This window comes from Marmota monax, unplaced genomic scaffold (genome assembly GCF_021218885.2).
Source record: "Marmota monax isolate L192 unplaced genomic scaffold, Marmota_monax_Labrador192_F-V1.1 WCK01_AAM20220418_F8-fsc01174, whole genome shotgun sequence".
NCBI classification, from domain to species: Eukaryota; Metazoa; Chordata; class Mammalia; order Rodentia; family Sciuridae; genus Marmota; species Marmota monax.
The window spans coordinates 57,733-74,141 of record NW_026693033.1 but is presented as its reverse complement, the minus strand read 5'-3'; the positions used below and the strand labels follow the sequence as shown (position 1 = coordinate 74,141).

The 16,409-nt window shown below is 35.1% G+C and overlaps 1 protein-coding gene across 1 annotated transcript in view; it reads right to left on the bottom strand.

The window, feature by feature from the left end:
* Positions 1-734: 734 nt before the first annotated feature.
* The window catches only part of LOC124098726 (src kinase-associated phosphoprotein 2), a 30,732-nt gene continuing 15,057 nt past the window's right edge, over positions 735-16,409 (bottom strand). Inside the window, exons 3-5 of the mRNA XM_046453615.2 lie at positions 4,814-4,938; positions 3,879-3,942; positions 735-3,524 (exon numbers count right to left, since the gene is read on the bottom strand). Coding sequence (XP_046309571.2) covers positions 3,373-3,524; positions 3,879-3,942; positions 4,814-4,938 — 341 coding nt within the window. The 3' untranslated portion in view covers positions 735-3,372. The remainder of the gene's footprint in view (positions 3,525-3,878; positions 3,943-4,813; positions 4,939-16,409) is intronic.

Below are 16,409 nucleotides of genomic sequence, written 5' to 3'. Positions count from 1 at the left end.
TGCAATAAAAAAAATGAATTCACAATTAAAAAAAATAGGTTAATGGAATAGAAATTTGTCTTCCTGCTTTCTGCTGCCCTCTCTCCTCCAGCCCACTGTGCCAGAAGACATTTCAAGTGCAATTCCCCTGAAAGCTGTAGATTTAATAGGCTAATGGGTGGTTACTACTCTTGTTACCAGGATGATTCTATTCCACCTCTATCTAGAAAAATCTTTTTGTTGGTGCTTCTACACAATTACCTGCCATTAAAGTGTATGTGTTGTGGTGGTGGCGGGGGGGGGGGGAATCCAGTGACACACAGTCACTAGAAGAACAAGCTGGACTGATTTCTGTAACAATTTCCCAAGTATTCCTTCCCATTTTCAGAATTAAAAATCAGACAAAAATGCTTCTCTATAGTTTTGATGAAAAAATGAGCAATAAATTGTGAAATGCTAAGCCAAATGAACTCATTACTGTGTTACAAAATAATTTAACACACACCAATATATTAGCTGTGCAATCAAAAATATAGTGATATCACAATATATACAAACCCAATTGGCTTATGCTAATAAGTAATAAAACATAAAAGATGCCAAAGCATTGGGGTCTTTGAAGAAAAGCCAAATACCTTCACCACTCCCCAGAAATACCATTTCCTCAACCCTTCTGACACACACACACACACACACATATATATATATGTATGTATATATATATATATATATATATATATATATATATATATATATAAATTCCCTAAGCACAAAGAAATCCAGAATTTATTTTTATTCTTTTATGAAGTTAGTTAAAAATTAATGAACAAGAAATTAAAGTGAAGGTGCTGTAATAAAGTTAGAATATTCTAACTGGAAAACAATTACAATGAAACTATTTACACTCCCATGGAATTATAGACATTTTTCAAGGGATATTTTGCAATACAATTTTTTAAACAATGTTTTCTTCTTCTTACTCTTGAGACTTAAACACTGAAGGTTTACTTCATTTTTTTAAAAATACACTTATTAAAGTAAGATTTGACTTTCCCAGAAAAAGAGCTTTATCATTTAAAGTAGCATGTTGACTGCTTAGATTTTTCTTCCAATACATCTAGGCCTCCTCTTTCAACTAAGAGGATAAGTTTTCAATAATATGAAATTGACAGAAAATTGTGTTGGAATGGTAGTAGTATTTAATTCTGGGAACTGAACCAGTGAGACTTCACAGATACATAGATCTTTGTACAGAACTGGAAAAATATCAAAAGTTTGTCCATGGGCTCCATGCTTTTCTATTTTTACAGTTCTTATCACCTTCGCCTCAAAATTAAATTAAAACTTCACAGAAATGAAAGCAGTAAGTTTCAATTCTTATCCAGAAAGAATTTTTTTTTTAATTAAAAAAAGTTACTTTCCTAGTTGTAGATACTTAAATAAACAAAAACTCTTAACTGTGAAATAACTTTAGGGGCTTCCCTACAAAAAATCCCCTCTGTAGCGGCTGGCTCAGACTTGACAAACTCGCTGAATTGTGCAGATGTTGAAGTGGCTCTGGGTTACACTGGGGAAGAAAGAAGCACCAGACATTCCACAGCTGCCTCCAAGAGCTCCCTTCCCAGGGGCACAGTTGCAGACTCTATCAAGCTCAATCACTTTGTACAGCAACTGGGGATCCCAGCCAGGGGCAAAGAAATCCCAGAGCAGCTTAAATTTCCCCCAGTACCACAGCAAGAAGTAACACTACTTAGAGTAACCAGTTATTTCCAACAATTATGTGACCTTAGGCCAAAAAAGAATGAGAAACAACAGCTGTTGTTAGAGAAGATGTTTCATAGTTTTATATTTCAAGCTACTTACAGGAGATCTTCCTAGGGTCTTTATTATGGAAAAAAAACTATGAATAGTTGATCTTTATTCTTGATGGATTTTTTTTTTCTTCAGGTAGTAGGGAGACAATAGTCAAGTTGAAGAATCATAGAATTGTACAGTTAATTCAATAATTATAATACAGTGACCATAGGGCTTTAAAGGGATGGAATGCATATGGCATTAATATCATTTCAAAGGTACTACACTCTTCCGTTTTACCTATCTCATGAGTTCTCTCAAATATTTTGAAGACTAAAATAACTATTAATGAAATGGTCTGACTAAAAATAAACAGCCAAAGAATATTCTTTGCTACATAAGGTAACTGATGCCATGGCAGATGTCATTTCCTTAGCATGACCAGAAAGGGAGAGCTATAATGAAAAGCTCCACCAAATATAGAAATATTCAAGCACTGTGCTAAATTACACTTACGCCTCCCAATGATATTATCCCCATTTTATAGATGAAGAAATTAACTTATAAGATCATTGAACCAATAAATGATACAGCCCAGAATTTAATTTTTTTTACTCTAAAGTCCATGATCTTGTTATTAGGATTTTACTGACTTTGTTGCAATGCCACTTGTACATTAATTCAGAACATCTTCAGTAATTTTCAAATCAATTTAAAAGGTGTATATCATGTCATTCAATTGTTCTAGTCAAGAGAAAAATAGCTTCTCTACATGAGATATTAGTTAAATCTCACCTTTTGCTTATGATTCCTTTTTCTTCTCTATTACTGACTTTTTAATGGTCAGAAAAAGGCATTTCAACTTAGAGGGTTAATGCTAATAAATTCCCCAAATGTTGTTATATCCTAATAATCCTAAATTTCAGATGCCTATCTTTTCTGTTTTAGGTTGATTCTCAAAATTGTAAGTGGATTAGCCAGTAGGTCATTCTGTGTCACACAACAGATACTGAGGCATCTGAACACTACACCAGGCCTGAGAATTTACAGTAAGAAACCTTTCATTTCATATTGATGCTAAAAATATCAGTAAAGAAGACTTCAAGCCTCAAAAGGCCTGTGTTTATAGCTCATCAGCATTCCTCCAAAACAATGGGACACACTACAGCAAGGAGGAAGAGGAGACAGAAGTTGATGACATATGGGGTGTGCATGGAACTTCTGGTTAATGGAAGTTCCAAGATGTATAAATAAAAAATGATGTGTGAGTTGGTGGAAAAAACTGTAAGGCAAGTCAATTTTTTAATTAAAAAATTATGTAGCATAAACAATGCTAATGAGCCAAAAGTCCTAAGAGATTAGGACTATATCTGCTTCATTTTAATGTTCCATTCACTTTTTGTAAGCGAACATCCACTCGCTTGAAATACCTCAAGCAGAACCCTTTATGTAAAATAGGGTTTTGAAGATTTTCTTTGTCCTTGTTCCTAATAGCTCACCATTTTCTACTCAAGTGTCAACTTGATGACAAATTACACACACACACACACACACACACACGCACGCATGTGCAAAAAGAGCCCAAATATCTTAAATGAATCACCAGATAATACCTGGAAGTTCCTCATAAATTTCATCGTCTACTGGCTGCCCACTTGTTGGTGGGTTGCTGATTGGTAGAGGATGCTCAACGTCATCATATAATTCTCCTTTTTCATCATAGTCCTCAGGAATAATATCAGATTCCATATCTAAAAAATGTTTCACGAAGCAAATTTTAAAGGGATGCAAAAGAGGCTTTATAAATTAAATTTCCTAAATAAACACAATCCTAAAAAGTGACAGTAATATTTTATGCATACTCTTCTTCATTTAAAACATTTTTCAAGTTGATCATTTTGTACATATGTGATTTTAAAGTTGCCAACTGGCACTTATGGAAAAGATGCTTTTATATATCTAAAGCAAATAGTCTATATATTAAACCAGTCATGTTCCCTTTATCATTCTCATTGAAGTCAATAAGCTTTTGTATATGAAAACCAAAACTACTCAGTTTTTTAGTATTTTAAGACCAGGATTACATGTTCAATTGATGCTCTTACCTTGTAATACAAATTTCAGCTGCTGCACCCATTCCTCAGCATCTTTGGGAGAAGCTGCTGTAAACTAATAAAAGAACCAACAATAAGAACACAAATCACCACCGTAGAAATGAAAAGTATGTCGCATTCTTATCATTTCTTTAAGACCATTAGTGATTCTTTTCATGTCTAGTGGTACTTTTCTTGCAAGGATGCTTCTTATAATGCACAGTTAATTTTGACAAATTTACGCAAATGAAGCAGAGGATGATGGATTTGAAACTCTGATCAGCAGCTGGCAGCTGTGCAGGAAAAAAAGCTGCTTCTCTTCATCAATGTCAAAGACTGAACTGATGAACAGAATTTGCCCTTGACAATTAGAAGACACCCATGAATTTCTTTAGACTGCTGGGTATAGTTTTCTTAAAAATGCTCTTGTCAGATTCCCAACACACTATCTGACAATTAACTGGCTTTCAACTGCAATCTCAGATATTTAAAACTTATTAAACATACATTCCATATTGATGCCTAGCTGATAGCTCTTGAATTGCAGACCTGATACGTGTCTTTATCTTCATTTTCTCCCACACCCCTAAGCAATACAATATGCATTACCATTCTAATATTTTTCCTTTGATAATTTCACTCTTTCTGCTATGTAATTCTTTTAGGAAATCATACAGCTCTATTAAAATAGATATAAAATGCTACATGTAAAGCAATTGATAAATTATATATTCACTTCCTCCTTTTCAAGAAGATATCACTTGAAGTAATCTGAATTTTTTTAAATGTATTTTCTCTTATATGAATGTCCAATGTACAAAAACCAGTATTTTTTTTATTATTACTAACATGTCAGTGAGCGCTGTTTTAACAAACTGTTAATGTCTCTATAAATGAAACTAGAACATCTTATCAACTTAATTTCAAGGCAACACAAAAACTCCAACCTGATACATCCGTTTATCAGGAGCAGAGATTTCAAAGCAACAATCTTTCTTTGCATCCTTCCTAAGAGTGTTATTCATTCTGACCTCATAGCCATCTATTGCAAATTCACATTTCTGTTGTTTGTCTGTTGAAGATAAAATCACAGTTAGAATTTCACTTACTACAGCAAATATAAATGTTCAGTCAATTTTCTTTTATATAGATTTTCTTTGTCAACTCTTAGAAAAGAGTAATTTTGGTCATATTGTTTTAGTAATGTAATGCTTAAATAACATTTCTACATATCATTTTTAATTCTAAAATACAGATATACTGGAGACAATTGCATCTAAAAAGGATATCTATGGGAACCAGAGATTGTGGTCTTGTTCATGAAGTGTGGATATAAGACCCTTGTATATAGGGAATATATAAGAACTAGAACTTAGAACTTGCTAGACAAACCCACTACCAACTCTGGCTCTTTCAGATTTAGAAAGTCAATGGAAAACTTGTCTAGTTGAAACTTTCTGGGTTTCATTAACCATTACCTCCTGTTACCAACCCCTTCCCACCATCATCATCAAAACAAAATATATTTTCTTAAAAAACAAAACTTGGTACAAATGTAGCTCTAAATATTAAATGCAAAGCAAAGCAAAACTAATTACAAAAAAGCTATAATGTGAAAACAAAATACTTGGCTGGAGAAGGGTGGAAAAGTTTATAACTCATAACAAAAATTGAGATTTATTAACCAGTCAATGCTAAACTAGTAGAAGCACAATTGAATCTAATGATAAATATTGAAAGAAAAGATGGTTGGAACTTTGGTCAGATATTATTTTAAAGACAAAATAGAAATGCAACAAAGAGTTTAGTACTCTAAAAATGAGAATAAAATTAGCTTTCCTACCTTACTTGGTTATGTCATTTTGATAGAAAAGCTGTATAGTTCTAGGTTATTTCTCAGATAAACACATGGTACTCAAAATATGAGTAGGGGACAAACTGTCTATTGTACTAGGCTCTGAGAAAATAGAGAATGATCTCATAACATGGGTAAAGGGGTCTCTCAGTTCAGTGCATCAAGGATGGAAATATATAGTGTGTGTGTGTGTGTGTGTGTATCTCCTTTCCTTAAATAAACTAATTTAATTCCTGAAGTAACATGTATTTTAAAAGATCATAAAGAGCCTATCATATTCAAACTATTGAATAAAAAGAAATATGATTTAGAAATTCTTGACTTAAATCTGGACAATCTAATTATATTTAGTCATAATTTATATATCTGAAAGACTAAAAAAATTCAATTCAAAAATTTGAAGTTTGTCTACAATTAACTCTTAGAAGTTCACAAACTATACTTTTAAATTATAGCATTTCTTGAAGTGCATATTGATATGTTTCTATGATCAGGAAAGTTTGGGGAGATTTTTGCTGAATTAAACAAAGTTAAAAAGTTTTGTGGGGGGTGAGTTCAGATTAGATCAACATGTCCTATTTGGGATCTTTAGTAGATTTACATACTGACTGAATTTCTAAGAAAAATGTTTAGTATGCATCATTTCCAAAAATCATTCATCTATGGAACCCTTTTTAACAGAATATTTTATGGATCCAGTATGCCCAAAGTCTACTCTGCAAAATATTTAACCAGAGAACATTGAGGGGAAAATATTAAAATCATAAATTGTTAAGAATGGTTGGTTCTAAAATTCTCTTTTAAAAAACTAACTAAAGCATTCATTCTCTCATTCAACAAATTTATAGTAAGCACTTTAAACAAGCCAGGTAGCATTATAACACTTTATCAGACATTTCTTACCTTCCCACTGAAATAGACACACACACACACACACACACACACACACACTCAATCAATCTCTCTCTCTCTCTCTCTCTCTCTCTCTCTCTCTCAACAAACAGTCAATGATCCACTAGACTGCAAAAGAAATTTAATTTCCATTACAAAAATGAAAATAATCTGAGGTAATATATCAAAACCATCCAGGACAATTTTGAAAGATTCCTTTATGCCCACCCCACCCCACCCCACTCCACCAAGAAAACATGTTTTCAAGGAGCAGATATGGAGCAAGTCACTCTCCCCTCTGCCACACAAAGGTTCCATCTCTTCAGTTGCTAGGTCCATCTGATCTAAAGCCTGTGCTTTTTTCCTCTACTTTAGGTCTAAAATTCTTATCAGTGTAACACATGAAAGTGGAAATGCATAAGGAGTGGTAGTCTACATTTGGATACGTAAAGCTGAGTTTAGAAAAGCCACGGGGAACAGGAGACCTTCCTGCACTAGATTTTTAGGAAGCAATAAGATCAGGTGACCCTGATTTATACTAGCAGATACACCTTATACAAAATTCCCAGGAACACATTATAGAGCCATGCAGCAGATCTTCCATTAAAGTCTAAGAGGAGAACCAGAGAGAAACCATGAATGCTATTTATTATAAACATTACAGATTATACAGACAGGCCATTGTCCCAGGATAGGTAAAAGAAGAAAAGCAAACTAGCAGACAGGTGTCAGAAAGATATAATACAAAAAAATGTAAGATTTTGAGATGTAGAAATTATAAATAAAGTAGGAGAATCAAAGTAAACTTTAGCCATTGTTTAACATGTTTGTTTCTTTTGGGGGTTTTTTGTTTGTTTTTTATTTTACAGTACAAGGCATTTTGACATACTGACACAAATGGAGCACAATTCTCATTCCTCTGGCTGTACATGGTGCAGAGTCACTCCAGTAGTGTAATCACACATGTATATAGGGTAATAATGTCTGTCTCATTCTACTGTCCTTCCCATCCCAATAGCCCTAACCCTCCCCTCACTTGCTTTACATCTTTTATAAAAGAAAAAATTCACATACAAGTTACAAAAGAGATAAAAGATGAAGTGACATAACATAAATAAAAAGGGCTGAGACAGGTAGAGATTGAAGTGAAGTCGGCAAAGCAAGGGAAAAACTATATAAAGGAACTGGAAAATGCAGTAGATAAATAAATGATGTATTAGAAGTGGAGTGATAAAAAGTAAAATTGACATTGCTGAAAACCAGATCATGTATACCTTGAAAAGCTCACTTAGCCTATAGGAAAACAAGTAAAAGAGGATAGGGAGAAAAGGTAATACGATAGACATGGAGGACTGACAAAAATACAACATAAGGAAAAAGAGTGTTCTGGAAGATGAGTAACAAAACAGTGCCAATAATCAGACGTAACAGAAGAAAACTTCATTCTGCCAAAGACAGACCCAAGTCTGCAGAACAAAAGATGATGTTGTTTAACCAAGTGAAAGTAATAAAAAAGAAACTAATACTTAAACCTACTTGCTTGATTGGGGATAAAGAATCACATGAACAGCCAAGTGGGGTAGGGTGTGGGACCAGAAATGTTAAACAGAAGGAAATTCCTAACTCTTCCTCAATAGATTTGTAAAAGCATATTCATAAAGTAGCTTAGAGAGTCAAGGGTCCTATGTTTTTTCTCATATGTGTAAGGTAGAGAGGAAAAAGGAAAAGAAAAATGGGGGAGGGAATCTCATTAAAATAGAAGGGAGATCAGTAGAGTAGAAGAAAGGGACCAGGAATAGGCAGGAAGGGAGTGAAAGGGGAAGTACTGGGGAATGAGATTGGCCAAATTATACTGTTATAGCATATGCATGTATGAATACAAAGCAAAAAATCCTACCATTATGTATAATTATATTGCACCAATAAAACTATGAAAAAAGCATACAGTATGCAAATGTGAAAAAATAAAAATTAAAAAAAATAAAGTAGCCATATTTCCCATTAGTCAACATGGTACAAGAAGTCCAAGGCATAAAATGGGAGACATGGCTATAATAAGACCTGCTCTTCTCCCTCACATCAGCTTCACTTCTGGGCAGAGAAAATTTCAACATTATATGATTATCCACAAAAATTTATATATACAGGTTAGTTCCAAGGGATTTTCTGAGATGGTTTCAAGAACATCTGTTGATTTGACACAGATTGTTAAAACCAGTTAAATTCCAACTGAATAGGAAACAAGGTTCCTATCTAGGTTCATTTACCTATAACTGTGAAAGACTAATAAAATAATTTATCTTAGTGAACTTCACACACAGCAGAAGCTTATTCCCTTAAGTGCCAAAACTTTTAAAAGTTTTAGTCATTGTGATGGAAATCTCTCTAAAATATATACTTCCTTAACTTCTCAAAATATGTGTTTTAAATGTAATTCAATGTTTCCTTGACAATCTAGCAGTTTCATTTTGAGTATTAGTTTTTATAGTATGCTATAACACACTGATGTCTGCCAGATGTTTGAGCTGTTGGCCCCCCTATTAAATTTTCCTTGGCTTCTACTTCACATTTCAACTTTGCCTCTATCCTATTGCTCAAGCTCAATGTCTACAGAGCTGGAGGCTGCCAGGAGAAACTAGGATGAAATCCATTACGTCAGTAACTTAATTTTACACAATTCTAATTCAGTATGTTCCAAGGTAAAACCAGTTGGCTCCAATCTCCTCCAAAACATAATACACGAGGCTAATGACAAAAGATTTCCTTCTACTTGTCCACTGTCTTTTAGGTTTACAGCTGCATTATGGATTTTTTAAGCTTCCAAAATGACAACGCACATTTACCAAGCTCCTTTCATATGTCAGGATCTTAATATAATACATCTCATATGTGCCTTGTGACAGAAGGTATATATTATATCCCAAACACTGATGGGAAAACAAACCTTAACTTAACCAACTTATAGTCAAACAAATGGTTAAGTGGTAAGAACTAGGACTCTAAGCAACTGTGATACTAACCATTTCACATGGTTTCCTAGAGAGGTGTTTCCCAAAGTATATTTCAAGAAATCACTTATCTTGAATGCCTGCTAAAAATGCAGAAAGGGCTACCACTCTGCACTTGCTATACAGGAATCTCTAAGGGTGGGTACAAGAAACCAAATTTTAGCAAGCATTCAAAGTGATTTTGATACTAAGATGTGAAAAACCACTGTCCTAGACAGAATACATGATTTATGAAGTCACATAAAGAAAATAAGTATTATCTTACATTTCTTCCTATAACTTGGGTCAAACTTTCTCAGCTTCCTTTATGGGCTCCTCTACCTTTTCCTGTTTCTTAAACAGCCATGATGTGTTATGTTCTAAATCCTGCTCTTTTCTCACTTTACAGAGCTCCCTGGGCAATCACATTTAGTTCTGAGGATTAAATTCCTATCAACATGGCTGTGACTCATAATTCTCTATATTTAGTAGAGTTTCAAGACTATATATCCAAATCTTCATCTATGAGCTATACGTTTCCTCTTTTGAATGTCCTTCAGATACAATGAACAGAACACACTCAAAAAGAAGATCATATCTCCATTCCCAACACTTGTGATCCTCAATTCCTATGATATTTCTTGTAGTTTCCATCTCAATAATTAATGCTTCCTTTAACTCAAGCCCCCAAACAGGAAAACTGAGTACCATTTTTTATTTCCCCTTTTCCTTCACGAGGTGCCCCTATGCTCCCCCAAATACCCACTGCCACCTACCAAAATCCAATCAGTGCTATATTTCTTACAAATATACTTGCTTTTTCCCTTCTTCATTGGCCCTTAGAAGATATGTTTAGAAAAACCACTCTCATTTCATTTTAAATACATCAACTATTACATCATTCCAAATCCTTTATGACCCTTATAAGTCATATGTATTTATCAACTGGGACTCCCCAGCACCCAATCTTTCCTGTTTTTGTCCTGAGATTATTGGGTATGGGGCCTAGATTCCCGCCACAGTAGCGGGAGAGTGGATCTTCCCTGTTCCAGCTCAGCAAGCAGATGTTCCAGCCTGGAACCTCAATCTGAAGAGAGTAACAAACCAATCAAGAACATTCGGAATCCATTCTGGTGGCAAAGATACTTGCCAACTGGTGGCAGTCAACAGTGCAACATCACATGTCCTGGCACAGCAAGGCCAAGACCAGCAGTGTGTTCCAACCAGACTCTGCAGGGACTGGGCTAAAATTCTGCCACCTTGCTCCTCTTGGTTCTCGCTTACTTTCTGGCATGGTTGTTAGCTTTCCCATCAATTCTGCCTAAAGGCTGATACTCTCCTAACAGTTTCGTCTTCTGCATCAAGTTGGTTTCTGCTGTTGGTTTCAAGACACTAACTTGGCACAATGGCTAGTAAATAGAAAGCCATGCACTGTTCAGCCATGGATACTTTTATTTAAGAAGGTCTTTTCCCTCAGTGAACAACTCATATTATACTTGTAGGTATGAAAACTGATTAGGAAGGAAGAGGAAAAGATGTCCCTTGACACTAAGTCCTTTCACTAAACATTGTCACAACTGACACAAGTAGTGGTAGGACCTCATTTAAAGATAAATGAACATTTTCCTTTTGTTTGTTCAGATCACAGAAATACAAGTGCTAATGCTTGAAATATACTTTTTGGTGCTTTGAGTTTGACTGTGAGGAGATAACAGATTACTAAATGAAAAATATTATGAGCTATCTATATATTTGTTAATTAGCTATGAGTGACAATATATTTGTGGATCCAAAATAAACGTTTTAGCTCAAATTAAATATCTGGATAACATGGTTTTATGGCAGGTATTTCAAAACCTTTTTCTTGCTTTAGAATAAGAGTACATTGCAAGCATAACTATCAAGTGATTTTTGTATACAGTCACTATTATATTTTGGATCTGAAATGTCCCCCAAAAGAAGCTTGTTGAAGGCTATGGAGGTGGTAGAATCTCTAGGAGGTCTGGCCTAGTGGAAGGAAGTTAGGTCACAGGAATTATGCCCTTGAATGGGACATTAGCACCCCAGCCAACTCTTCTTTCCTGGCTTTTCAGCCATCATGAGATGATAGACAGCTTCCTCTGCACCAAGCTCCTACCATGATGTACTGCCTTGAAGGTCCAAAAGCAATGGGTCAATAGACCATAGTCTGAAAAGTCCAAAACTGTGAGCCAAAGTGAACATTTCCTCTTTATAAGCTGATTGTCTCAGGCAGGTATTTTGTTATAGTAATGGAAAGCTAACATAGCCACACATTTTCTTTTTAACTACTTAAACATTTATTTTATTTTTAATTAAATTATTTTAACTGATATATAAAGACATAAAAATTGTTCAGATTTATGGGGTATTATATAGCCACACATTTTCAACCATAGGTATTAACTTGACTTAAAAACAAGATAGTATGAAGTAGTTGTGAATAAAGAATAAGTTATTTACAGGCAGTATTGCAGGAAGAGAAGTTAAAGACTTAATTTCTACTTTTTAAAAAAATATCTACCATTTTCCTCAAAAATTAAAATTCAGATAATTATGGTATGGTTTTTGAGACTACCACAACAAAAAGTACTGTTAAGAAAACCACTACACAGAGAATATTTTACTGTCCTATAGATGTTATCTTCTTAGAGCCTCCTACAGAGTGAATGCTGCTGCTGTGATTCTCACAACATAAGAGTGGCTCAAGATGAGCATCAGCTCCATGTGCACTCAAGGTCGCACAGCCTCTGCCTCCACGCATTCTCAGTCACTTCAACTTCAGAATGCATCATGCCTCCAGCCTCACCTTCTCCAAACCTTCCCCTGTCTGCTGATGTGGCCTTTCCAACATCCAATTAGAGCTTGTCATGCCATCTGTTGTTTACTTTCAGTGCTTAAACATTAACTGTCCCTGGGACAGGAAAGCCTAAACTCCTGACAAGGGCATGTCAACTCTTCACAATTTGACTTCACCTTCTGCAGCTCGGCAGTCCTCACTCACCCACTATTCCAGTGAGCTGGCTCCCATGAATCCCACTGCTTAATGGGTCCTCTGTGCCGGCTCCTCTGAGCCAATTTATTACAGTGCTTTACAATAATGGCATCTGACACACAGAAGCTCAAAGAATACCTACAGGTATGGATGTTGCTACAGCTACGTGTCTATCTAAGTATACTCATCTATCTATGCACCCATATAGTAAAGCAACATCTGAATATTTACATAAGTAGATATCAATTTTCCTTTCAACTTCTCTATACTGTTACAAGGTCTTCTAGCTACCAAGGCAGAAAATAAAGGCATATGTTCTATTTAAGGTTTACTGCAATAAAGAGATAATATTTGCATATCAAAGACCCCAAAGTCTATAAAATTGCAATGATTTTTGATAAAGCAGAATTAATGATTCCTAGTTCTTAAGGGATAAAGATTATTCTTCACATATTGAATGAAAACAAAATTGCAATATAAACCATAAAAATATCAGAATCCACTTACACATTTCATATATATCATCAGGATATAGTTATAAAATATTGATGCCCTAACCCAGAAATAATTTTCAAACTTAACAGATATGTTCTCTTTATTTCCATCAATGGTGAAGTTGTGAAGAAAGTGAGAGAGCAGACGGTCAATTTCAATGAAAAATTTAAGTTCTCTGCCAAGTTCTGAAAGTTTTGTTACATTACATTATCTGTTTTATGCCCAATTTTCTACTGACATTTATTATATGTAGGAGATATATTATAATGAAAAATTACAGCCACAAGATATAATAAATAACCTTTGATATACATTTAGAATGACTTGGTAGGACCAAGGCTCCTTGTAGCTGCCATTTACTGGATGATGCTGAGATATTCTTTAATTGAGAGGGCAGCATATGTCCTCAAAAGAGGTGGGTACTATGAACTGCCAATCCCAACCCTCCTTAAGTGAAAAGAGAAAAGGTTCATATCATAATAGTCATTCAAGATCATATGAAAGGTAAACAGAAAAAGAAAAAAAAATGACAGATTCCTAACTTGCCCATCATTTATGGGCACCTTGGAGTGGTTGATAACAATCACAAAGTTGTAGAGAAAGCAAAGCTTTAGAGCCAGAGAGATCTGCATTAAATCTCTGCTCTGCTTCTCAACAGTCCTGTGTTAACCTCTCTTGCTTAGACTAATTAAATGTCCTCCTAAATAGTCCTGTTGATCCCATCTTTTCCCATTCTGATACATCCTCCACAATACTATCATGATTAATTTTTAAAAACCAAATCTGGCTATATAGCCCTCTGCTTAAAGGCCATACTCAAAAACTTTAGGAAAGTCCTATTCTCAACAGGCTCTTACCAATCTGATATAATTTACCTGGCCCCTCTCCTCACTCACTCCACACACCACCAGCCTTGTCCTAACAATGATCCCGTTCATGGCCTTTCGAAACCCAGAACTTCTACTGTTCTCTTGCCTGGCATGTTGTGCCCCTCTCTTCCTTATCTCGGTCCATCTGTGCTCCTATAACACCCACAACTAGGTAACTGATGAACAACAGAAATTTATTTCTCAAAGTTCTGGGAAGTTCAAGATCAAGGCACCAGCAGGATCATCATCCAGTGAGGACTGCTCTCTACTTTAAGATGGCACTTTGTTGCTGCATCCTCCAGAGGGGACAAACATTGAGCCATGACAAAGCAGAAGGACAAAAGAGGCTTTTTTATAAAGGGATTTACCTCATGTACATGGGTAAAGCCCTTGTGGCCTAGTCATCTCCTGAAAGTCCCATCTCTTAAAACTATCTCCTTGTACGTTTGGTTCCAACATGTTAATTTTGGAGGGAAACATATATTATAAGCATATCATTTACCCAGCAAACTCCTATTCATAATTTAAGGCCAAACACAATGTGCTCTTCACCAGCAATTCTTCCCTAACTCTCCTGGACAGTTCTCTCTCACTTCTTTGAAATCCAAAGATATTTTAGTTATTTCCTATACCGCACTGCACTGCAATTATGTCTAGCTGCCCAGCTCCCACCTCTGATCCCATAACATTTTTACTTCTTCTCCCTTATACCCAAAAAAGTAAATTGTGAGCACCTCTAAGTATCTTTAGACTCCCCCAACCCAGTGCCTTTTATCTACTGAGTGTTCCACAAATGTTTACTGAATAAAAATATGAATACATGAGTAAGTGAATGAATGAATGGAATCTGAATATCTAGGATCTACAATCACAGGAAAAGGAAAGAGATGAGAGGATGGATGTGATTTCATAAAGTAATAAAATATGTACTATATATATTTGTTACTTAAGGGCCCCAAATGGCTATGAATAATAAATACAGACAATATTTACGGGTACAAAGGTAAGTGCATTATATACCCTAGAGGATGGAACTACTCTTTCTAAGCCATTACTATCTTGATAGGTCAATATGTTTTTGGCACACACAATAAGGCAGAAAATGTGAGCTGTATATCTGTCAAGCAGTAACAAAGTACAGTTTAACCTAGTAAGTGGTATCAACTCCTTCTGTGCCTCTATAATCCATTTATCTAAATTCTACTTAGTGGGAGGATTACAGTTCTCATATATCTAAATAGCTCTTGCTATTTTGGTAAATGCTTCACACAACAAAACAAAGCTGCACAAATTAGTCACCTTATTTCACAAAAGAATATAAAAATATTTGATACATTTCCTGGAAAGAAAATAATATAAAGGAAAGAAATCAGGATCATGCAAATAAGCAAATTAAAAATGTCTAGAGGCTGATATTTTCCAAAGAGCCTAAAGGAGAGGAACTAATTTGGAATTCCAAAGGAAGCAGCCAGAGGAGAAAAGAACCACAAGAAACAGACTGAAATCACACTTGAAACAGGAGGCTTTATAGTAACTGACAGCAAGAATTTGAGGAAATAGAAGCCAGATATTCAAATACTAACATGAAAAAAAGAATGGTAAAATGCTAAATTTTTTAGAGTTTTATAGTTATACATAGTAGTTGGATTCACCTGAATAAACTCACATATTCATGGAATTCACTTTCAGTTCATGATCTGCATCCTTAATCCTCCTCCTTTTCCTTCCCATCCTCCCTCCCCTTCCCCTTATTCTTTCCTCTACTCCACTAGACTTCTTTTCGCTCATTTATTTATTTATATTTGATTGTTTTTTTAACCTATGTATAAAGGTGAAGTCCTCTGTAGTTTATTTATATATGCACATAACTTGATGTTTTAGGAATTCATTCTGCATTGCCTCCCCTTCCCCATCCATCCACTGTGCCTCTCTATCTCCTTCTTTGACATTACTGATCTTCCCTTTATCCTTATATTATCCAACCCTTCCCTTCCCTTTTCCTTTATTTTATTCTAGCTTCCCCATATGAGAGAAATCATTCGACCTTTGAGTTTTTGAGTTTGGCTTATCTCATTCAGCATGATATTCTCCACTTACCCACAAATGCCATAATGACATTCTTTTTAAGGCTGAGTAGAACTCCACTGTTTATATATATATGCCACAGTTTCTTAATCCATTCATCTATTGACTGGCATCTGGGTTGATTCCATAATTTAGCTATTGTGAATTTTGCTGCAGTAAATATTGAGATGGCTATATCGATATTGCTATAGTATTCTGATTTTAGATCTTTGGGGAAAATATCAAGGGTGGGGATAGTTGGGTCATATGGTGGTTCCATACCTTGTTTTTTGAGGAATCCCCATACTGCTTTCCAGAATGGTTATACTAATCTGCAGTCCCACCAACAATGTATAAGTGGACCTTTCC